General features: G+C 39.8%; 1 protein-coding gene across 1 annotated transcript in view; it reads left to right on the forward strand.

The window, feature by feature from the left end:
* The window catches only part of LOC106549216 (zinc metalloproteinase-disintegrin-like MTP9), a 36,859-nt gene extending 35,920 nt beyond the window's left edge, over positions 1-939 (forward strand). The window contains exon 17 of the mRNA XM_087703600.1: positions 384-939. Within this exon, the coding sequence (XP_087559726.1) occupies positions 384-428 (45 nt within the window). The 3' untranslated portion in view covers positions 429-939. The remainder of the gene's footprint in view (positions 1-383) is intronic.
* Positions 940-25,884: the final 24,945 nt, after the last annotated feature.

Raw genomic sequence — 25,884 nt, forward strand, 5'->3', positions numbered from 1 at the left:
ACAGCAGCCACAACAAATGAGGTGAATGTCCAGGGCTGTTTCTTTCTTCTAAGAACAAAGTGCCTGGTCTTCTGAGAACCTTGTGCTTCTCCCTTGGAGCACTTTCTGGACAGAGACAGTCCTTTCTCTTCACTTGTAGGGAAGGTGGAAGAGAGAAATGAGAAAATCAGGGCAGAGCTGGTTGTGACCCAAAGGACAACAGCCACTTAGCAGTGCTGAAACAATCCCAAAACTTATGTGACCAGATGAGGAATCATTTCCCTCTGTTTTTTATACAGTGTAGAAACTGAAAGAAGTATGGGTTAGTTCTAAGGAATGACAGAGTTTAGTTGTGAGGCAAGTGCTGTGTTAGTCTATTGATAATCTCCTACTTTGACTTTCAGGTCTGCAGCAACGGGCAGTGTGTTGATATGAAAAAAGCCTACTGAGCAAACACTGGTTTGTCTCAAATTTGATTTTGGAGATCCTCCTTCCAGAATGCTTCCCTCAAGTCCAAAGAGACCCATTTGTCTTTATCCTACCAGTAAATCACTCTTAGCTTCCAGATGGCATCTAAAATTTGCAATATTTCTTCTCCATATTTAATCCGATTTTCTTTTGCTATAATTAAACCTTTTACCTGCCATAAAGCTCCATATACAACACCAAAGCCTTCTTTGCTGTCAAGAAAAAATATGCTTGCCAATTGCTATGCACATTTAATGCAACAAGTTCTGCCTTTTGAGCTGGTATATTCAAAGGCAATGCTTCCTATCCCAAAATTTTACACTGGCTTTCCAAGATGCAGCTGCTTCCATCAATAAACTATTCTCATTATGTAAAAGCTTGTCTTTCAAATCTGGTTTGATGAAGTAAATCATATCAAGAACTTGTATGCAATCATGATTTAACCATCCAGGTGAATTTTCTACTGGCCTTAAAGAAGTTGGATTTAGTTTATTCACAGTCACCTGTCTCATTTTGAGACATTCTGTCTCATTCTATCTTAGAAAGCCCCTAAATATAAATTATTCACATATTGCAACACATGGGCTTTTCAAAAGGCAACTGACTTTCTTGGTCTTTGAGATAACCTTTGAGACAACCATGACCTGCAACACAATGCTATTTCTTCCCGATTGGAAGGGGGGTGTTCCATCTGAATAGATTAGAACCAGGGGCTTCACCAAAAATGGTTGGGCTATTTTCAGATACTTAGTGTAAAACAGTCCAATATAGCTGAGCTTTTGTACCTGTTCATTGTCAGACCACAGAAAAGCAGACCACTTCTGGCTATCTGCTTGAAGGGGAATAGAGAAGAAGGCATCCTTCAAGTGCCATATAGTTAACCATGAAAAACGAAGGTGAACTCAAAGTGTAAGGGTTTGGCACTGTAGGGTGAATTGCCACTGTGAGTAAAAGGGCATTGGTACTTACCTAATATATCTCTTCTAATAGGATGGAGATAGCAACCATGCATGGGTTGATCTTGTCCGCCTTTGGATTGGACTGCGTTGGATTAAAATTAGTTAAGCCACACCCCTGTTGCTAGCCTTACCCAGCTTTTTGGTGAAAGAACTTAGACTCAATGTGTCATTGAACATTAACTTTAGTAAACAGTAACTCATCAACAATTAGGTTATAGCCAACAACAACTCTACAATGAATAACCTGAATGATATCAAGGATATTTGAGAATGGTCTAATGCAGATCAGTCCTATAGAAGGGAGGAGATGAATGCTATCTCCACCCCATTAGAAGAAGCGAATCACATAAGTACCAACACCCTTTCCCAAAGAGGTGGAGATAATATCCATGCATGGGACATACTCAAGCCCTATTGTCCCTACAGGAGGGATTGAGACTGATCTGGAACAGGTGCTGCAGAATGAATAGTCTGTAAGACCGTGCAGCCAAATGACACTTCTGCGGATGCAAATTTATCTAATTTATAGTTCAGTGGTGGGTTCCGGATCACGTTCCAACTGTACCTGTTGGAATGGGCCCGGCGTCGCCCACATGGACGTGTGTGGTGTGTGCACAGTGTGTGCATGTGTCGTACTTGCCTACAATGCCTCCGCAAGCCTCCATGATGCTCCAGCTGTTCAGTGGAGCGTCACGCAGGCACCGTACGTGCCGTCCGTGGAAGCGCCAAAGTCTTAAAGGACAGGTAAGGAGCTCAGGCAGGTAAGTGTGCCCTCTGGAGCACCATACCAGAACGGTACACAGTGCTCTGGGCAGGCTCCAGTACGCCTGTATTGGGACGTACCGCCTGCAACCCACCACTGTTATAGTTGGTAATGAACGGGGAAGGTGAAGCCCAGGTGGCCGTCCTGCAGATCTCATTGAGAGAGGCTTGTGTTGCCCAGGCTGCCATAGTAGCCACACTTCTCGTAGAGTGCTCAGTTATACCTCTAGGCACCGGCTCATGCTGTGAATTGTATGCCCTAGCTATACAGCTGCAGATAATTGAGGAGGTCACCTTCTATTCTAGCATCGTGGACTGGAATGATACAAAAAGTGCTTCTGACCTCCTAAAGTCAGAAGTGTGACTGATGTAGACTTTAAGGGCCCATTGCACTTCCAGCTTGTTCACTGTCTCTCCAAAAGATGGTTAGGTGAGGAGCAGAAGTTGGGTAAAATGACCTCCTGGGCCCGGTGAAATCAGGAGGAAACCTGATTACCACCACTGCAGTACATCCCGGGACTCTCATCCTGCCACTTCAGTTCATGGCACCTGGTACAGGGTAGCCGGGGTCCGAGATCAACAACCTTGTCCCTGGAGTAATCAATCTGAGGTTCATATTTAAAACCAGAAAAATACTTATTACTCCAAGGCATTGGTCTCATTTGTGACTGATTAACACATGGGGTTATTAAATGTATATGTTTTATAGCCTGTCTACTGACTTGGGGGTGAATTTGACAATATTGATGTGCAATTTCCCTTACTTGTGTTTTCCTAATCTGTAAATCCTTTTCTGTGTTTTTTACCTCTTTTCCCTTTAACTGGTGTTACAGTAGAAGGAACAGATTCATCTGAACTGAGGAAGAAGATAAGAGGGGGAAAAATCTGCCTCTGCCTACCAGGATCCATCGGTATTCATCTGGCAAGCATCCTGTCAGTGTGTGAGAGAGTTGAGGGGTGTTTGGAAACTCAAACAGTATTTGCTGCGTGAGCAAGAAGGAGACAGGAAGGAGCCTGGGCATGGCTTAGCTCAACTGTTCTGTAGTAAAGCTGTTTGCTGCTGTGAAAGTAAAACAGAAATTGAAACTCTTGTCCTCTGCTTGTGTTTTGCATTTGGAACAGATTTCTTTTTAGGTGTGTAGGAGGAGCAGCCCTCCTTAGCATCAGAGGGCTGTTTTGAAAGTGAAACAGTATTTGCCGTGTGGGCAAGAAGGAGACAGGAAGGAGCCTGGCCATGACTTAGCTCAACTGTTCTGTAATAAAGCTGCTTCCTGCATGATTAGATTTAAGAGCCAGTGATTTAGTAAGTACAGAATGTGTAGCCCCCATATCCCAAAGAAATATTTTCACCTCCTACCATAGCAGATACCAAAATTTGGAGGCATTAGGGTTGTTTAAAGACTCCACTCCTGGCTGCTTCATTCTTTGTTTTTCAGCACGAGAAAATATGGGCAAACATGGTAGGCAAGTCCCCTTTTTTTAATTCAATGGGCTTGCATCTTGCCAATGTCCTATTTGCTTACAAAAAGTAGATTGATGCTTCTTAAAAGTCCCCAGCAAGCACAGAGTGCTTTAGTAAGGCACATGGTACCAGTCCTGTACCCCAGTGAGACAAATTGCTTCTCCTCTGTGTTACTTACCTGTTTAATTAAGACAAAATGTGGCTAACTTGATATCTTGTTCTCTGCTTCTTCTTTTCTTTTTGGTACCATTGAAGTATGGCCAGAGGGGGGAGCAAGAGGACAACCAGAATTTAGCCCGCAAGGAATGAAAAAGAAGCATTACTAAGAACCTTATACTATAATAGATTGCCTCCTTTATGTCAAACTTCACTTACCCTTAACTAATTATGAAACTCTGTCCATGTCTCCTTGCAGACATATACATTAATTCTGACAGCTTTAACCTAGCAGTACAAAAGCCTCAGACAATATGGCACCAAAGCCAATCAATAAGTAAAGTTAATTTTTTTTTCTTTAAACAATCCAGTGCCTGTGGGAATCATATTTTCAGGAAAGCTAGGTCTTAGATTTTTTTTTTAATGTAATCTCACATTATTCATAGATTTAAATTGGGTTCCAGATTAGCTGCTCAATTGCAAAATTTGCAGGGCGGAACCCAGAAATTAAGGAAGATGGGTGAATGACCTATAGCAGAAAAATCAAAACGAGCTCTAGACTGGGTATATCTGGGTATATATATGTGTGTGTGTGTGTGTGTGTGTGTGTGTGTGTGTGTGTGTGTGTGTGTATCAAACTGTATTCAAAACTTGACATCTGAACTAGCTATGTCATCTCTAGAAGCAAAGATTCTTGGATTTTCAGTAGTTTTGTCAGAGTATGAACTTGTTTAAGTCTGTAACAAGCTTCCACCATAACTACAGAGTGAAGAGAGTTTATTATTTATACTATGAATCAAATACAAATTGAATAGTGACAGTTACTAATTTGCATAAATGTAAAGGGAAAAGTCAGGGGAAATTCAGTCCGCAGAAGTAGCTTTTCTCATAAAACTTATTACTTCAGGGACAGTTTCTATAATTCTCCCCCGCCTTTCCCAAATCTATACCTAGATCGGGGGGCCCTCACAACAGTCACTCGAGCCCTTGTGATCTCTAGACTGGAATACTGCAATGGGCTCTACATGGGGTTGCCCCTGAAGTGCATCCGGCGACTACAGCTAGTCCAAAATGCAGCCGCGCGAGTGATAGTGGGCGCACCTCGGTTCGCCCACGTTACACCTGTCCTCCGCGAGCTGCACTGGCTGCCTGTTGGTCTCCGGGTGCGCTTCAGGATAATGATGACCATCTTTAAAGCACTCCATGGTAGTGGATCTGGGTACTTGAGAGACCGCCTTCTGCCGATTACCTCCCTAAATCGACCAATCAGATCGCACAGACTAGGCCTCCTCCGAATTCCATCTGCCAGTCAATGTCGACTGGCGACCACACGGAGGAGAGCCTTTTCTGTTGCTGCCCCGACCCTATGGAACGAGCTCCCCATGGAGATCCGCACCCTCACCACGATCCAGACCTTCCGCGCAGCCCTCAAGATCTGGCTCTCCCAGCAGGCCTGGGGATAGGCTTCAATTACCCGCCCGAGTGTTTGATTGTTGAATGAAAGTTGTGTTTTATTATTTTTCTTTTGTTCACAAAGTGTTTGTTTTGACCTTGCACTTCCCCTCCCCTGTGGTTGTAAGCCGCCCTGAGTCCCCTCAGGGAAAAGGGCGGCATATAAATCCCAATAAACCTAAACCTAAACCTATAGAAAAAGAATGCCATGTTGCAGGATATCTTCTTTTTTGGGAAAATACCAAAAAGTTATCCAGCCAAACTGATCCTTCCTACCTACCTACCTACCTACCTACCTTCATTCCTTCCTTCCTTCCTTCCTTCCTTCCTTCCTTCCTTCCTTCCTTCCTTCCTACCTACCTACCTACCTACCTTCATTCATTCATTCATTCATTCATTCATTCATTCATTCATTCATTCATTCATTCATTCATTCCTTGTCAAAATCTCATTCCATGGATTTAAAACCAATAACTATCAGAGAACATTACAAGGTGATCTGGTAAAACTTTAGGGAGGTCTTTTTAAGTGCAGGAGGTGGCAAACACAGGGGCCGACCGGAGTGGGAGAACAGCTACCACTGGCCCCATCCTCTCCATCTCACTGTCTGCTTGCCTACAGCTGCAATGGGCAAAGCTCATGACATGCCCTGCCTGCTGGCCCAGCTGCTGCTTCTTGGCCACCATGGGAGCTGTGTTAGCCACCAAACATCTGCCCATGATGCTGCTGGCTTTTTTTTGGGGGGGGAGCAGTTTGCCCTCCTGGTAGGGTGGTTGGAGGCCACGGCGTGCTGACAGCTTGGTGCTGATTGAGGCCGCAGGCAAGCAGACAGTAAGGCAAAGAGGGTGAGGCCGGTAGTAATTACCCAAACACTTTTCACCCAGAGGGAGATGAAGCTTTGTCTCCTTGCAAAGGGCACACTTTGAAATGGAGCTAATCACTCTTTTTCAAACAGTCCCCTTTGGAAGCACATGAAGCTTTCAGTCTCCATCATTTCTCCGTCCAGGTGAAAAGTTTGGTCATCTATGGAGCACTTGGGAATGAGCAATTTGCCTTCTACCAGTGCCAATTTGCCTTCTACCAGTGCCACTATGCAAGCCTCCCGTGAGCCTCCCATGAGTTAGACAGCTGCATAGCATGTTTGAATTGTCTCTCTTCCCCACCCCCATCTCTGCCTCCATGCTCGGACATATCAATATTTGTGCTGTGCTAAGGGGCCTGGTGGCTCACAATGCCAGACATCATGCACTCCTGTGCACTCATTACCTCTCATGCTGGCCACACCCATCCCCCTGGGCATAGTTTTGGGGAGTGTGTGTGTGTGTGTGTCTGTGTGTGTGTCTGTGTGTGTGTGTGTGTGTGTGTGTGTGTGTGTAGAACAGTGATGGGACCACTCATATGCTTAGACCAGTCTTCAGAACAAAGACTGGCATATTGACATATTCTAATTGAGATTACAGCCATAAAAGAATTCCCCAGGTATGCATGACCTCAGTGATCTAAGAGCCTAAAGGAAGGAAACCATAGGTTGGGACAAGGATTGATGTCTTTATAAGAGCTATTGGAGAAAAAAAAAGGCATATCTATTTTGATAGGATTTCTGTCTCTTTGTCTCTTTCTCCAGCTCTTTGAGACTTCTTTGATCATCCATTGGTCCATCAGGAAATGTAACAGGTACAATAATAACATATTGTAACTCTGAAATTATGGATTAATCCAGAGAAAAACCCTCAATATGCTACAGAGTCAAAATAGAACAATCTGAACTCTACCCTTCGACTGTTCTTCAGTCTCTATTGTGTGACATTTTGTTAGTTCCCTGGATTTCCTTGAAATAAAGGGTTTTTTCCTAGAGGTCAGAGGCTATTGCAAACATGGCATGATTTCTTGGCTAGGAAAAGGAATGGACATCTTATATGCCAGGATAATATATGGCCCCTGGACCTCCCTTTTATGCAGTCTCTGAAACACCTCTTATTGTGCTGCTGAAAATATCAGCAGTATATTTCCTACTGACTTAATGACCTCTAGAGTATAATTCTTAAAGCAGCTTATTAGTTCTCTCTTCTATATCATATATCTAAATCTATATTTTATGTGAAAAAGCCATTACCTCTATGTTTATACCTATTTGTCCTAGTCTTCCACTCTCTCATGTTCAGTGCAGCAAAACCTGGTTCACCACTGGCAGGAAGAAAGAACCTAAAAACAGAAATGGAAGCTTAAGACAGAATAAGAAATCCTTCATGATTTTTTCCCCTCTGAAACATGTGACCTTAATGACTCTATCACAGAGAATATTAGTGAAAAGCAACCTTTCTTGATTGTCATTCTGGGTTTTAAAAGTTCATAGAAAATAATGAAAAATCAACATCTGTTTTAGAAAATGATTTTAATACATTAGAGTTAAAATGCATTTAATAAAGCCCATCTTGGAGAAAAATTGGAGAGGATTAAAGTCAATTAGGAAAATTAGATAGACATTAAATGTAGTATCTGATGTATTGGAAGAATCAATGCATTAGACACCGTATAATTGAAAATTGTATAGAAAATATACAATTTGGGGGGGGGGATATAAATATAAAATGTTTGTATAAATATAAATATGTTTATTTTATAAACATATAAATATAAAATCTATATGATAGCAACTGTAGATTTATAGGGGAGGATTTTTAAAAAATCTTAATGACTGAGAAATTAGGCCTTACAAAATAGCTAATAAGAGGTGATCCAATTTGCTCCTGTAATTTACTGTAATTTTATGGATTAAATCTTATCATCTATATTCTCTGCAGTTGAGCCTTCCGCAACTCTTCATTTAATGCTGGGATTATTTTAAATATAGACATAATAAAAATAAAAAAATAAAAATTTTTGCAAGCTTCTTAGCATTTCAATATGCTTCTTTATGTAGCCAGCTCTCGGGGATGCTTTAATTTGGATTTCTGCACTGATTTCCAATTCCTTATATTTGCAAGGTGGCGCAGTGGTTAAATGCAGCACTGCAGGCTACTGCTAGATCAGCAGGTCAGCGGTTCAAATCTCACCGGCTCAGGGTTGACTCAGCCTTCCATCCTTCCGAGGTGGGTAAAATGAGGACCCAGATTGTTGGGGGCAATATGCTGACTCTCTGTAAACCGCTTAGAGAGGCCTGAAAGGCCTATGAAGCGGTATATAAGTCCACTGCTATTGCTATATTGCTATTGCTATTTCATGAAGATTTTTACTGATGACTTCTACTTGTGGGACTGCCTTTTTCCAATTGTGTTTGTCAAGGTGAACACAATCCTGGTACTATATATTAAACCATATCATCTATTCATACTAAAGCTATTCTATTAGTTGTCAGCAGGCTACAAAGTCCAGTTCTTTAATAGCAATAGCACTTAGACTTATATACCACTTCACAGTGCTTTTTACAGCCCACTCTAAGCAGTTTACAGAGTCAGCCTTTTGTCCCTAACAATCTTGGTCTTCATTTTACTCACCTCGGAAGGATGGAAGGTTGAGTCAACCTTGAGCCTGCTGAGATTTTATCTGCCAAATTGCTGGCAGATGGCAGTCAGCAGAAGGAGCCTGCAGTACTGCATTCAAACCACTGCCCCACCATGGCTCTTAAATGTTAAAATCCAAATAGTGTTGCTCTGAGATAAACCAGACAACACCTTTCAAGGTTGAATCTGCTTTTCCAGTCTAATCATTGGCTGAAGATTTGCTAAACATTAGCTCCACACAGTACAAGAGTCAGGCAGCAGGACTTCTCTATAAGGGCCCCCATCTTATGGGTTACTTGTCAACCAGGGGTGGGTTCTGGCAGGCACTACTGCAAGTTCGCTCTTGTGCGCACTTCATGTGCATGTGCAGTACAAATAAAATTGTTTTGCGCATGCACAGAAGTGAAAAACGGGAAACCAGTTTGGGGGCATGACAGGCCTGGGTTACTGCTGGTTCCAGTGACCCAGACTACCAAACCACTACCAGTTTGGCTGAACCCACCACGGTTGTCAATCTCCCAGATAGACCAGACAGGAAAAACAACCCGATGAGTTAATTCTACTTTATTGCAAGGCTACATTAACAGCATATTGAAAGTCTGAAAATACAAATCTTCCACTGTCGCTTTTTACTTTCTGATAAACTGATAAGGCTTCTAAGTTTCTTTCTCTGCTGTTATTCAGTTGTGGGCTCCTACTCGCTTTGTCTGATCATTTCCTATGCACAGAAGTGGGCATCACATACTGTAACAACCAGTTCGCTCCAAACTGAAAATGTACATGTGTGCCTTCCATGCATGCAAGTGGCATCAAAAATACAGTGATTATATAGGATGTGATAGCACCAGGATGGGTTGGCGAGTGGACATAGCTGCTGATCGGAACTACCGGTTCACCCTAACTGGTCCAAACTGGCAGCAGCCCACCACTGCCTGTGCAGCATCTCTCCCCTACCAACCCCCACTCCCAAGACCATCCTCATACTCCATTATAGATACTGCAGTCCATTCAACACAAACACAGAGATACACCTCTTTTCTGCTATTCCTGAAACAGGCTGAACTGACTAAGAAAGCTTATCATACCTCTCTGTGGGATTATTTTTTTACTACTATGTTTGAGTTGTGACATTATTTTTCTTTCCATAGTTATTGTTATGTATTTATCTTTTTACTGATGGGGTGTATTTGGGTCTGGACAAGGTGACAGGTATTGCAAAATAATAAATAAACAAATAATATTTTCCATCGTTTCAACAGTTCATCAATCCTTCTTTTGCCCCTGTTCTTTTTGGGGTGGGTGAGGGGTGAGGAAGATTTTTTTTTATGTTAAAAGTATTTGCTTCTTTAGAAGCAGAATGTATTTTTTGTAACTATAGTTCATCATACATTACTGTAAAATACACTACAAAGAGGAGACAGAGACAGAAGGGGAAAATTTTAATTAGGAAAATCCAAATGAAATTATTGGCTTATTCATTGCTATCCCATTGTTTGTCCCCAATCTCAGTGACCTTGGTTCTTTTCCGCATGACTACTAGATAGCCAACTCTGATAGCAGAACTTTCTTGCCCATTGAGTGATGCTTAGTGGATAGAATTACTTCCTTGAGTTTATCAGCAGAAATATTAGGCATATATAACCTTGAAGAAATAAGAATAAATTATTCAGGAAGGAAAATGAAGAAATGTTGACAGCCACAAGGGAATGAAAGCATTAATGCTACAGTTACTAATTATGGGTTTGATTTAAGGTGGGGAAATGAGAAGTGGTCACAATATACACCATAATAAAATGGAGTAATCCAAATTAATTGTGAACAGATTTTCCAAGCACAGTTTGGAAAACCTCTTCATTTCTCCCTTGTTCTCCCTTTTCCTACCCTGTAATTCCAATATAAAAACTTCCCTTTAAGCTTGCTTTTGTAAGAAATGCTTGGAAGCACACATGCAATTGAATGTTCTTGATTACTAATTGAAAGGGTAGAAGCCAATGGTGATTTTGTTTTAGTTTGTTTGGCTGGCTGGCTTCTGAGTTACATTTTAGCCCTTGAGCTATAACATTCCCCTGGGAAAGAAATGAAAATAGTGTTTTATTCCTATTCCATAGCATCTGAAATGGATTCCATCCTCTCTTCTTAGATATGTGGGAATCTCTTCCCTATGCTCATTGTTGCAGACAATTTGAATGAATTTGCATGGGAAGGAAGGATCCCCACCTCAAAAGCTTAATTTGCAATCTGCAATTTTTATGATTGAGGTTGTTTACCAGGAATTAAGAAAGTTCTATACACATATATGTGCAATGCAGCAAATTTAAAAACAAAACATCTAAACCTTCTATTTATATTGCACTGATGATAGGTTTTGAAAGGCCTTCTCTCTTCATTCAGAAAGCAAGCACTAGTGCAAAACTTAATCACATCTGAAAAGGTAAGCTGTATAGCACAATGAAACCATCTGTCTTAGATTGATGAGGCTAATTGTCTGAAAAATGAAATTTCCATGCTTGTTCAAGCCAGCTGGGAGTAATGGAATAAAATAAAGTATACTACAATAAATCAGCTGCTTAACTGTCTGTTAGGTTAAAGACTTCCATATTGCATGGGGCTATATTTTATAGCAATAAAGAGTGAAAGAGAAAGCTTGGAGAAATAAGTTGATTTTTCAGCCTATGATCAATATGGGGACAGCCTCTTCGTAGTTAATGATCCATCTCCTCCAACAATGAGCACCTCTGTCAAGATTTGTGAGAGATGATAATGTACAAGTAGTTAGAAGTAATAACTACTAATCATAACTTTTAAATCTGATGTTCTTGCTAAGCTAAAGTCAATCGATCAATTGATCAATCAATCAACCAACTGAAATCAGCTATGGTAGGGTTTAGGAATCAATCCACATTTATATCGGTTTGCATTATTTCACTTGAATTTGTGTGAATATGGATTACTTGCATTAATTTCTCAGCCTTGACTATGGAAGAGGCCTCTTCAATCTGTAAGAAGCTTTTTGTTTTCATCCTTGCTACCTTCAGTGGATTACAAAAACCTTGAGAGGAATATTTTCAATTGCTTGCAATAATTATTTTGCATATGTTCACATCAAGGAGACTAGTAAGAATATAATTACTGAAACTTGCTTCTATCCAATATTTCTTCTATGATGGTTATTGAGTCATTACTTATGACTAGGCTGGGGGACTTGTGTGGATTTCAGAATATTGCCAAACTGAAATTTCAACAGCTTTCAGGAATTTTGGCAGCAATTCTTAAGTAGACATTAAATTTTCCATTCCTGATTTCCCAGGTTCTTTTGGGACTCCTAGCCAGACACAATCACAATCTTTTGTACTCTTAGACTGGAACCTGAAAGATAGTTTTCTCCTACTCAGCTAACACCTGTATTTGGTTGAAAACTTCAGGCCTCATCCACACCACTGAGTGCAGCAAGAGCTTATTATAAAATAATTGAAATAATCATGTGCTTTCCACATACTGCCTCTAGAGAACACTGTTCAACTTTCAGAAGGATATATTCTACTGAATATAGGATTGGGAGAGGAGAAGAGAGGAGAGGAGAGGAGAGGAAGAGAAAAAATGAATAATATAGAAAACATAAAATTTCCTGCAATAAAGACTCACCAACGTGATGAATAGAACTCAAAAGATAAGTGGACTGGTTTTTGCTTGAGGAAAACGAAGAAGCCACTGAACTGATGAAGCTCTTTGGATGAGAAGTAAAACAATTTCTTCTTCTTCCTTAAGGGAAAAAACAGTCAACTTGTCTTTTGAAAAAGTACCTTTGAGATAACTAGGACCTGGATGACTGAGAAATGGTGAACCAAACATTTCTTACAGCAAATTTCAGTAGGGATATGTATTATTTTTCAGTTGCTAGGGCTTATTATTTGTACAAGGAAATAACTGCCTGAAGCCTGAGAGCTAGAAGACCTCCGAAGTCCCTTCCAACTCTGTTATTCTGTAATATCAGGCTACAGGTGGGGGAAAGTGCTGATAATAGTAGCCACAGATACTGAAGCTATGTGTATGGTCAGCTTTTCACCTCTTAGCTACTTCAATAGAGGGTGTAGGTGCACCACCTGAGTTAAAGAAGAATGAAGAACAATTCTGAACTGTTTGCATTAACTGTTTGTATTAATGAAACAGTGTCATTTTGTCCCTTCTCTCTAACAGTGATAAGCCACCCTAGATAAAATTCAGAACAAATGAGGCAAGTCAATGGGATTGCTACAACTCATTTTCTTTGAGTTATGCTAAGCTTTAATGGGACTAATTCATGGATGCTAATTTTTGGAGGGAGACTTACTTTTAAATTAAACATTTAATGTATCTGGTTGTTGGAATTTAATTATCCTTCCCAGCTATAATCAAATTTACTTGCATTCTGTGCCAGACTTTGGACCGAATATTAAAAATATATGATTCTACTTTCTTTGCAGTTTCCTTTTGTGCTGAGCAAACTTAAAAGAAGGCATCTTGAATGGCATTCAATCCACTGGATAAGGTCTTAAGATGGGGAAAAAACAATATGAATAGACTTTTCTTATGGAAATCAATATATCTTTTTGAAAAGGAAAAAGCAGCAGAAAATTAACATTTTATTGCAAAGTAACAACCTTTAAAGCTTGCTTGTGCAAAATCCTATTTTCACTTATGGATGGGAGGAGCCAATCCAAATACTGTTGTCAGAAATAATGCTGCAGAGAGAACCCCAAATGTATTGTGTTGGGGGAAAAAGGAGAATGCTAGGTATCCAAGCTAATATTATGCAACAATCAAAGATAATTTTCTGAAGGTAGGCTTCTAGTTTCCAGGAAAGCTAGCAATGAAAATCTAAGATACTCAAGTGCTTTTTAACAGTGGTGATTTTTTCATAAGCTTGTATGTGAAAATGAAACACTAAAATCATATTTATTGGGAAAAGCAATGATCCAACATTGCATATATCCATGGGTACACCCACAAGCATATTAATTAAGGGACAACGTATTTACAATTAACAAGTGAAAATATTTGGGAATATAGTATTTTTTTAAAATGTCCCTATAATCCCTTGCATTGGGATAAGATCAGGGCAACTGAATGGAGCTGAGCATTTATTGGCCAGATACCCTTCTTCCTGGTGCTTACATGGAGTTCACAGCAGATATTTTCTCTTTGTGCCCAGATAGAGAAACATCTGTCACTGCCTAGGATTGACATTTCAAGCTCCTGTGAGTGAGGCGAGAGTCTGTACTTCTAGACCAGCACACTGCTTCTTTGGAAATATAGTAAATTTAGTGTTGACCTCACCCCTTTCCGAAGAGGTTTGTAGGGGATGTGCATAAGTGCACCAGCATGCCTACCATCCCTGTTTTTTTGTCCTCATTTATTTGTACCCATTTCCTGTGTTCATGTCCATGTTTATGCTTATACCTGTTATCTCATACATGTTTAACAAACTAAATAAATAACTTCACTGAAAATATCATTTATCAAGCCACTGTGCCTTCGATGGGATTTTTTGCAAAGATTTGCTTAAATGTATCAGTGTAGATACTGTATGTAGAACCAGAGCTTCTGTAGGCACATACACATTCACAAACATACATTCGATCCTGCCTTGGGTATGGCCCAAAGAGGCTTCTAGAAGTCATCAAGTTGCTATATTTAATGCGACAAAATGGGGAATATTGGAGATAAATCATACTAATTATATTTAATTTTAGACAAACTGAAGTATATGCAACCCAGAATCCAATTTGGGTTGTTTTTCTCTCCTGACCCCACCGATTACTGTTTGAAGCATGGCCTCAGCAGCTCACTCAAAAGCCAAAGGTAAGTTTTAATTTAGAAAGTTGTACAGATAGTCCTTGACCTACAACCATTCATTTATCAACTGCTCAATGTTACAACAGCACTGAAAAAAAATGACTTATGACAGATTCACACACAATCATTGTAACATCTTCATAGTCACATGATCAAAATTTGGGCACTTGACAACCATCATGTATTATGACAGTTGCAGTTCCCTAGGTTAGGGGTCGGCAAACTTAAACAGTCAAAGAGCCATTTGGACCCGTTTCTCACAGAAAAGAAAACACTGGGAGCCACAAAGGTCCTAACTGGAAGCCCCCTGTTCAATTCCGGAACTGACAGGAAGTTCAGTTCCACCACCATAGATTCTCCTCCTAGTGCGGCATACTTTTTCCTCTACCTGTCATAACTAAAAGGCCTATCAATTGTGAAGACAACTGGAAAACCCTCCCCTTGCCATAGAGTCTCCTGGCACACTGTGCTTCTCTCCCCTCCCTCCGAAGCTCCTCTCAAAATTGTGGCGCTGACCGATGACGGAGCCGCAGCAGAGGGAGGAAAGAGCCACATGCTTGCTGAGCCCTGTCCTAGGTTCATATGAGCACCATTAGCAATTTTCTCAGCTGGCTTCTCATAAGCAAAATCAATGGGGGAATCAAAGAAATACTAACTCTATTTGGCTTCCTTACTTTCTTAGCATAGAGCCCTGGTGGTGCAGTGGTTGGAATGCAGTATTGCAAGTTAACACTGTCCACAGCCTGGAGTTCGATCTTGATAGGGTTCATGGTTGACTTGGTCTTCCATCCTTCTGAGGTTGGTAAAAGAGGACCCAGATTGTCAGGGACAAAATGCTGACACTATAAACTGCCCAGACAGTGGTGTAAAGCTCTATAGGGCAGTATACAAGTCTAAGTGCTAATGCTATTGCTATCTCCTTTTAGGCATACAAGGCTACACCTCTGCCTAATGAAACTTCTTTCCTTCCTTCCTTCCTTCCTTTCTTCCTTCCTTCATTCCTTCCTTCCTTCCTTCCTTCCTCCCTTCTTTCTTTCTTTTTTCTTTCTTCCTCTCTTTCTCAAAGTTATAGACCATGCATTAGAGATGCATTGTAAAAACAAAAGTCCCTGTGCTATCAATCCTAATGATTGAGGAAAAACTTGCATGGGTAAGACATACCATGACATTGTTGTCCTGGAAACAAAAGGAGCTTTGGACTAAACTATTCTGCAATCCTCATATATTTTCCAGACACCTGGAGCCAAGATTAAGAATGATGGCGAGTAAGCAATTCCACATTTAAGCTCCGGGCAGGACATCAAAGCCCAGAAGCTTTCATCTTCATTAGCCATGATCAAATGTGACATGTCTTTTATCAACCTACATCCTCTAATATTCACTTTATAAAAAAAGAAAGTCAATCATGCCAAACCTCATAATGGGATTGGCAAGGAAAGAGAGTTAATTTATTTGACCAAAGAGGGGCAAGGGGGAGGTGACAGATAGGATATGTTGCTTTCTTTCCTGCCTCCTGTAGTTAGTATCTTTTCAAGAAATATGTATTGTGTAGCATACAAGCTCTGAGGTGACAATGAGCACGAAAGACATAGGTCTTTGGAGTCCCTTGTGCTCAATGAATTTGGTTGCTTGCTTGCAGATGTTTAATTCCCTGACTTGGAAACATCACTACAAGCAAAGCTCAGAGAACAAGAACTCCACAATTCTACACTGAGCTACAGATATTCTGTCCTATTGGAAACCTAGGTCTATTGGCAGCTTATAGCAATAGCAATAGCAGTTAGACTTATATACCGGTTCATAGGGCTTTCAGCCCTCTCTAAGCGGTTTACAGTCAGCATATCGTCCCCAACAATCTGGATCCTCATTTTACCGACCTCAGAAAGATGGAAGGCTGAGTCAACCCTGAGCCGGTGAGATTTGAACAGCTGAACTGCAGCTAACAGTCAGCTGAAGTAGCCTGCAGTGCTGCACTCTAACCACTGCGCCACCTCGGCTCTCTCAATTTTTCAAACCAATAAAGTGAAATTGCATCCAGAAGCAGAGAATAAGACTTGGCTCATAAGTGGCATGCAAACATAACCCCCTGCACATAATTTAGGTTTTGATATCTCCACTAGAAAGGGAGTTATCAAATGCCATGTAAGGATGGGACATCCTTTCCTATGGACTGGAAAGTCATGGCTGTGTCATGTTGGGCTAAGATGGACCAATAGCAATAGCTCTTAGACTTATATACCACTTCACAGTGCTTTACAACCCTCTCTAAGTGGTTTACAGAGTCAATATATTGCCTCTAAAATCTGGGTCCTCATTTTACCAACCTTGGATGATGGAAGGCATAGGCCGGTGAGATTTGAACTGCCAAATTGCTGGTAATTGGCAGTTGGTAGAAATAGCCTGCAATACTGCATTCTAACCACTACCCCACCATGGTTAATATAAGCTGAGTTCTGGCAATAGGACAGCTGTGTGTCAGGATTCCAAGAAACATCCCCAACAAAAGAAAACTCTGAGGCTTGCTTTTCCTCAAACTTCCATTTTATTATGGCTACACATCCGCCAACTCTGTATAATTCCCCCCTCACATTTTCCCACAGTAGAAAGTGTGGCAAGCCTGAAATCCAAAAGGAAAAGATGGCTTCTGATACTTTTCAGCTTTCCTTAAAAAATAATTTATTTGAAACAAACTCACATTTTTATAATTTCAAAATTTATGATGCCATTTTCTAATGGGAAAATGTACCTTTGTATATTAAACTAAGATGCAAACATTGTAAATTACACTAAGATTTTTTTTTAAAGGCAGCCTTTATTAGGCTATCCCAAAAACCTGACTAAAACAGAAATAATCTTTTCCAGAGTGTTTTGAAGCTAAAGCTTGATCAATATCTCCCCTACTTTCCTAAAGAGAAGAATGGAAAAAAAGAGTTAGACAAGAAGAGATGCCTCCAAACTAATAAGAGAGATCAGGATTTAAATTTAGATTTGTTATTCACCCTTTTGCAACAGCGAACAAATCAAACTCCCACTTTCAAGGTCACTCAGCTTGTAATCATCCATGTCAAAATTGCTTTGCATGGATTCATAGATTGCTCTATTCCTTAATCTTAAACTTCCATCCATGACTTCCCATATGGGCAGACAAGGCTGTCAGACAAGGGCGCATGTTGGCACCTTCATGATTTAATTTTCTCATTAACTCTCTTGTAGCCAAATTGAAATCTCCAGCCATTCATATCTAATTGTAGCAGATATAGTTGAATCCTCCTCCATGTCACTGTGAGAAGATTTATTATTTCCCTCACAGGCAGAGATCAGTTTGAGGAAAACACTTACTACAATACTCTTATTGAGTTCTGCCATGAAGAAAGACTTGAAAACATTTTTTTTTCAAAACTAAGATTTACCAAATATTCTAAGACCCAGCAACCATCTGATAGTACAAATCTGTGTCCTTGAAATATTTAGCTATTGCTCTACATGCTCCTGGCAAACACAAAGCTATGTTTTTCTTAACACAACTGTGTTATGCTCAAGACTCAAAAACCTACTTCAGCTCTTCAATTCCACAAAAGGACTTAATATATACTCATTACATTACATTTTATGTGGGAGGCCTTGGCGAAGGATCATACACAACTTTTTTTTTGGAGCCCAGTTGGACCCAGATAAGCCATCTTCTGCAAGGAAGTCTTCAGTTCCAATTTCTGAAGACTAATTTCCAGGCTCCCCACTGCATACCCAGCATAGTCTTACACTATGAAGCTGGTCCTTCCAAAGCAGAAATTTCTGCCTAGTTTTGTATTCTCTATTATTGGTGCAAATTGCTATTCTTTCTAGCTGGGCTGACTCTTTAGTTCTTCTTGGACATGAAACTAAAATCTTGAGGTCTCTCCTTGGCAGCTACTCTTTGAATGCCCTATGAATGGGTGCTTACCACCCTAAATAGGACACTCTGGATTTGGACCTTGTTTGCTCCTACCTAAAATGTCTTTCTGAATAGTTTCTCAGCCAATCCTATCAGAAAGGTATCTTAATCAAATACCAGTCCCTAAATTTTGGAAGGTTTTCTCTTTGGTTGTCACTGATGGAAAATGCCAGGGCTTTCATAATTAGTTGTTAATATGAATAGAACTAGCTTTCATGGGGAACTCAATATATGCAAATAGAGTCAGCAAAATATCAGAACCTTTTTTTGCAGCACTGTGTCCTAGATAAGTTAAGTTAGGTGCAAATCTTATTCAGTGAATACAGACTGGATGGCAAAACATAGAATGCTCTGGAACCAACTCATGTCTAAATATGATTAGATTTTATTTGCACACATTTATCCAAAGAAAAACAATTTTGTACACCATCATGAGATATGAATGTGCCACTCCATAACATTTCACTCAAAGCAGATAAGCGGGGTACTGATTCATTTTCATTTCTGATGTGACCTGGCTAAAGAAGAGATATGAAGAGCCACCTGAACTTGTATGAATTTAGAGGTGTGTATCTATTGTAAACCTGGCTAAATGAAGGTAAATATATGAGTCCCAGGATAATGTTGCAGGATCCAATCTGAGTTAGTCACCAGGACCAAAGGTTTATTCTGTCAAGCTTTCGGGTTCATATTGGAGTCCATCATCAGGGAACTTCTCTCTTTCCAGAATATGTGCACTGGACTGTTCTATGCATTGTATTTATATGGTTCCTAGTTGGGTGTAGCTTTTAATTGTTAATTAGGGTGGAACTTTATAAGTGTTGCTGAATTGCAGTTCCAGAGATGTTAGCTAATATGATGATAAAAAAAAAATGTTGGAAGCTGCAAATTGCCAATATTTGGTGTGACACACACATCCCTGAAGTAGAGTTAATTCTGTAGTAGATGATCAGATTGAGTCTGAGGAAGGGTTCAAACATGTCATAAGTCATGAGTCTCTGTGCACCTGCAAGAGATCTAAGTCCAGCCTGTCTTATCTCCTAAGCATTTACCTTAATCGCTAGTTGGTCAGATTCTTGTACAGAGCTTAAGCTTACATTAAAACTTTACACCCATTTGAACTGCCTGAATCTCCTGATTTCCCTGGCACTTGACAAATTCCCTGAGATTGCTAGAGATCTCTGATAATTCACTGAGAGTAGAGTTGTTTGAAAATATCTGGAGCTCTATCGTGCGTAGACAAGCTGTAGCCTCAAAACACAATGGCCTGACTTTTACAGAAATTAAAATCTTAAGTAACTGGAGTCTGATGGAAGACTATTTAAATTTTGGCAGCAGAAGGATTTCCATCAGGTGGATATGTAAGAAGGTGGGATAATTTATGTGCTTGTTTGTTCCTGTAGGGAAGTTATTCATACACAGTGTGAAATTGGGCTGTTCTACCTTGAGACATGGATGCTGCCAAGGCCAGATTTGGTGCCAAAGTCTGGACAGGCTGTCTGTACTTTGTTTGCAACATCAAACTAATGCTAATTTATTGGAATTACCAGCCATCACTTTTAGCAAGCTATTCTCTGAGGTACCAGATTCTATCAATTGTTTCAGTTATCTTCTTTAGGATTGGAAGGGGCTCTCTCTCCTATTGAAAGTAAGTTTAATTTATTATAAACATGAACCAGATCAAAATCAGTTCAAAATTAAAACATACAATCCTCGTTAGGCAGTTGTGAGAATAAACAGTAATATACTAAACCTAAGATGGTGAACCTATGGCACGTGGAGCCATTTGGCAGGGCACGTGAGGCATTGCCCTGTCAGCTGACCAGCACGCATGCGTGCGCTGGCCAATAAAGTTCAGTCTTTTTAAAAGTCATTCTTTGCCCTCCCCAGATTCCAGAGGCTTTATAGGATCCTGGGGAGGGTGAAAAGAGCCTCCCCACCCTCCCCACAAGGCCATCCGTAGGCTTCAGGAGTTTTCCTGAAGCCTCCGAAGCACAAAAAAATGGTCCGATGGGCAAACCAGAAGTTAGGGTTAAGTTAGAGTCGGTTTAAGCCCTCCGGAGGTTTCAAGGACCTTCAGGAGGCTCCCCTGAAGCCTCTGGAGGACTAAAAAGGATCCTCCGAGCAAACCAGAAGTCACTTTCTTGCTTGTAGGGTTGGTTTAAGCGCTCCTGGAGCTTCAGGGACCTTCAGGAGGCTTCCCTGAAGCCTCAGGAGGGCTTAAACTGGAGACTTCTGGTTTGCTCGTAGGGTCCTTTTTAGTCTCCGTAGGCTTCAGGAAAGCCTCCTAAAGGTCCCTGATGTCTCTGGAGGGCCTCTGGGTGGGAGGGGAGTTTTCACCCTTCCCAGGCTCCTATAAAGCCTCTGGAGTCTGGGGAGGGCAAAAAAAGCATGCAAAACATGGGGGGAGTGTCTCTCATGAGTGCTTGCACATGGGGTGTTGCGCATTGCATTATGGGTTTGGCACACCCGCACATGACCCCTCTGCACTCCCCCCCTTACGGCATGCGAGCCAAAAAAAGGTTCACCATTATTGTACTAAACTATGAAAGCTATGTATGGCTGATTAAAAATGAAAGGATAAAACTAAAAACAGTAATCAGATTTTTTGGCCAAAATCTAAAAGCTGTTTGTGTTATGGTAAATGCAACAAAGAGCAAAACAGTATTTAATTACATTCATTGAGACAGAATCAGATTGCTCAGACAGCAATTTATTTCTCTTCTGTTCAATCGTGTACAATTTGTAGAGTGCCTAGACAATTCTCTAAAGTTTTCTTGAAAAGGCTTTCTCAGGAATTGGGCTTGCCATTGCTTCTTTCCTAGGGCTGAAAGACAGGTCCTGGACCAAGTGTCAATGTAGATTCTCAATCATCCAGGTCATGATTGTCCCAAAGATGCTTTTCCAGATGTCAGTTGGATTTTCTTGTTTGGTTTTCTTCTTTGAAAATGTCTCTCTTCTCATCTAAGAATCTTCTTCAGGTCAGAAAGTCCAGTGGTCTTTTGGAAAGCCACCTTTGGGATGACTGGACCAAAGTCACACAGCTGCCTTTATGCTCAAAACTGGACTATAACTCACAATCACCTAGTTTCTAGCCTGATGTTTTGACTACCACACCAAAATGGCTTTCCAAACAACAATAAGTATAGTAGAAAAAAGGAACCTGACCAAGAAGGATATTTGTTCCTAGCATAAAACAGCCTAATGGCAACAATACAATTCAATACACATCAACATCTCAATTGCTCTTTGATCACAAAGGTAATGAATGCCAGGGCTTTCATTTGCAAAGATGCTATGTAACATGCTAACCTTGTATCTCTCAATAATGAAAGAAAGAAACATAACCTTTGGGAATTATTTCTCTATTTCTTACTCCTCAGACATTTATTTGCCCCTTATTCTTCCTTGCTAAAATGTTAGTAAAGTTTTTGCCTCCTCTTTTATTAAAATTCAATGCAGCTGTCAGCAGGAACACTAGCGCTGTCAAGGAACACTGTCCATAGTGTCCTTCAGGACAATTCTTGGCCAACCTGTAAAAGAGATACATTACAAATGCTCACAATACCATTAGACAGTCCAGGTTTCTTTTCACTGTAGGATGAAAAATGTCAATAAAGTAGGATATTGTCATGGGAAATGAGGGATATTGAAAAGTTTGATCTGGGCCATTTACTCTCTAGAGCAGAACAAAAATACTTCTTTGAGACCCTTTTAGGGTTGTCTGAAGCTGATTTGACGAAATTCTTTTTCTTAACGGCCCAAGGGGAGGACTGGATTTCACTAAGAAGATTCACTGCCAAAGTTATTCATTTGAGAAACACAAGAAACTGAAATAGAACACTTGAGCCCATTGATGTGTTTATTTCATTTCTAGACAGCTGCCCTTCCAAGGAAAATATAGCTTCTCCTTTCTTCCTGCTTTATGCTTTTTCCCCAAAGTGCCCTCATGTTATTTTGAGAATTAGTGACTGACCTATGGCAAAATTGTTTGGAAGGCATGGATGATTTTGGGATCATTGCCTTTCTTCTAGATGCAATTTTTTTTAAAAAAAGAAGAAAAATCTCATTAGTCACAGTTACGCATTTTAAAAAAAATCTTGTTGAAAGTAAACCAAACAGTTCTCATTGTAGGATGAAAAATAAATCATATCCATGTTCAGTTCAATGTATCTTATCTCCAAATAAGCATATACATAAGGATAAACACTTCACCATGAACAAGACTTTCAAAAATTAAGTTTTGCTGAACTAAACTATGGTTTTAGGTGTACAAACCAAGAGAAAGCAAAAAAGGCAGAAGAAAATAAGAAAATGAATATCTTGCTCCTATGGGATATCCATTGCTTCTCTAAGATTTTTTTTCTCTATCCTTAGAACAATTATATACTAATCCTTTAACATATTTGCTGAGGAAATATTTGATTAAATAATGTGGGAGTTGCTGCTGGGTAAATATGCAGAACTAGTGCACCAAAATTCACTAAAAAAAAACCTCACAGCATTAAAAATTAAGGGATTCAGCTGCTGGATATCTTGCAGTCACGCAGAGCAATCTTAGTAGTGTATTTTCTGCTTATGGTACAGGAAATGTCATTACAATGGTCAACATTTTCTGTTCAAAATTGTAGTTGCTTTGTCACCTCTAAGTACTATAACTAATAGACATGTCAGAATGGCAATATCTTCTGGAACAACAACCTCAGGAAGAGGAGAAGAAACGGCTACTTATCTTCTAACTTCACCATTCCTGACTGATTGCCAGAAAGATAGCTAATTGGTTGGGGCTTGTTCCTGGACAGTTCTGCCTTTTATAGCAATATAGCAATAGCAATAGCAATAGCAATAGCAATTTTACAATACTTCATCCTTGCAACAAGCTTCAGAAAAGATAGTATATATTATCACCATATTGCTTCTGCGCAAGTGTCTCCAAAAGGTTGCACAACTGTTTCTAATTTCTTTGCAGAAGAGACTCCAGTCTTAAGATAGATTGTGCAGAGAACTAGTAAATGCATAGATAATTGTGGATAAAGCCAAGCAATCAGTCCATGTAAACTAACAATCAGCTTTCAAGCAGGATAGTATCCAAACTTTTAAAAAATATCATAAAAACAACTGCAGTGAACTAAACCTGACATTCTAAAATAAAATTGCAATCATACAAGCATTTTCCAAAGATGATACAAATAGTCATTCCCTTGATCCACTGGACCAAGTCTCAGTTCTCTTCGACTCACAGTAAAGTACTTCTCCCAGCAACCTCTGGTACTATGCAAATGCAATACAAATGCAACCAGTGACAGAGTCACTGATCCACCAGACAAATTTTCATTCCTCTTCCATTCACAATGAGCTACTTTTCTCAGAAACCTCTGGTGCTATGCACATACAATGTAAATGTTAACAACCATGGCAAAAAAGTTCATAAAATTAGGAATTAAATCAGGAACCTTAACAACCATCTTGAAAATTCTGGTTTCATTTGTGATTGTAAGTGAAGGACAATCTGTATTTACACAGATCTTCATTGGATTAGCTCCATCAGGCAGCTTTCAATTGTTTTGGAATATATGTGCCTTAAAGAAGGAATGCAAATTTTGTAGGTTTTAAAATATAAAAATATAGTCAAGATAATAGATGCCTGACATTTTGAAGGCTTATTATTCCCTTTACCAGTAGTGGCTCAAGATACACTGGTATCTCCTAGAGCTTCAACCAGCAGGGTGAGAATCTATAGCAGTTGGAAATTCTTGTCCAACACATTAGATGGGAGATTAGACTACACTCACTGTACAACCCTATGTATGTTTACTCAGAAATCTAACTTACTGATTACAAGAGGGTTCACTCCATGTTATGCAGGTACTGGCTGGAAAGTCCAGGGTTCTTCTGAACAGTACTTTTGTAATTTTTCTTTCTGACAGCATCCAAATTTTATGTAAGAATTTTACATTTTGTATTATTGCCAGATCTTTTTCTACCCTATCCCCAGCATGCACAAAGGTTTTGCTTTGTACCACTGCTAAGTCCAAATTGCAATGTCACTCACTCTATCATTGATTTAGAATATTGACTAGGGATGCATGAAAAATTGGCCATGTTCCTATCACTGACCATAAAATTGCAGAAGTAAGCTAGGTCTGTACATTGGCAGCTTTTAAAAAATCCTCTTCTTCTAAGCTCACTTTGGGTAAGGGGGACTCTGCTCTTCATTTTAAACTGTCAATGAGCACTTAGGCAAAGAAAATGACTTATATTTTTCATATACCCAATGTACTTGTTAACCACAGCATAATGGTAGGGGACCAAGTGCTTGATAATTCCTATGATTTTAAAAAAGAATTCAGGATAAATAATTATGTTAAATTGGTGTTATTAAACCTGGAATAATGTAGTTGATTCTAAGAAAGATGCATAAGAGCCAAGGTGGCGCAGTGGTTAAATGCAGCACTGCAGGCTACTGCTAGATCAGCAGTTCAGCGGTTCAAATCTCACCGGCTCAGGGTTGACTCAGCCTTCCATCCTTCCGAGGTGGGTAAAATGAGGACCCAGATTGTTGGGGGCAATATGCTGACTCTCTGTAAACCACTTAGAGAGGCCTGAAAGGCCTATGAAGCGGTATATAAGTCTACTGCTATTGCTATAATGCAAGGCTTTGTAGAAGTTTTGGAAATGAATAAAACTCTAGTGTTGCTCACCATTGGCTGAGGTTGCATAGAATGGTAGTCAGCAACATCTGGAAAGGCACAATTATACTCACATATTTTCATTATGGTTAAGAATTGATAGTGGTTTGTCTGCACAAAGCTATGGAGCTCATTTAAATACTCCCCCAATTAAAAAAGAATGGATTCCTCCAATCAGGAACCTTTGGAGCTGCCCCAAAATTCAAGAGATTTTGTCCTGGGTTCAATCTCTGCCAAATAGGGCAATAACATTCACTGCCTTAATCTCTGGCAACCTGCTGTTAATCAGTACATAGAATATTGGGAGAAAAGGATTAATGAAATATAGGCCATTTTTCTCTGTTTCTAAATTCATTAGAATTCCAAGACTTCCATTAGTTATAGCTAATTTAAGTTTCATTAATCGCTGTACATTCAGCATGACTAAATTGGTTCCAACTTAGCAATAGCAATTTAGAATTTGGCAGATAAAAGCTTCTTTGAATAATGTTGTAACTATCATTGAAAATACCTGTCCTCCAGATGTTTAGACTGGATTTGGTATTTTAGCCACTTTTAGAGTCCTACCTACATAGAGTAATCCCAGATTAAACAGCAATCTCAACCTATTAATTATCTACACAACAATATGAAATCACAGCTACCAGTTCTTTACCTTGTGTTGTTAACTTCTTTGGAAATTTTATTCAAATAG

The sequence above is a fragment of the Thamnophis sirtalis genome, unplaced genomic scaffold, assembly GCF_051295495.1.
Source record: "Thamnophis sirtalis isolate CommonGarterSnake01/CBP01778 unplaced genomic scaffold, rThaSir2_p1.2 scaffold_2, whole genome shotgun sequence".
Classification (NCBI taxonomy): domain Eukaryota; kingdom Metazoa; phylum Chordata; class Lepidosauria; order Squamata; family Natricidae; genus Thamnophis; species Thamnophis sirtalis.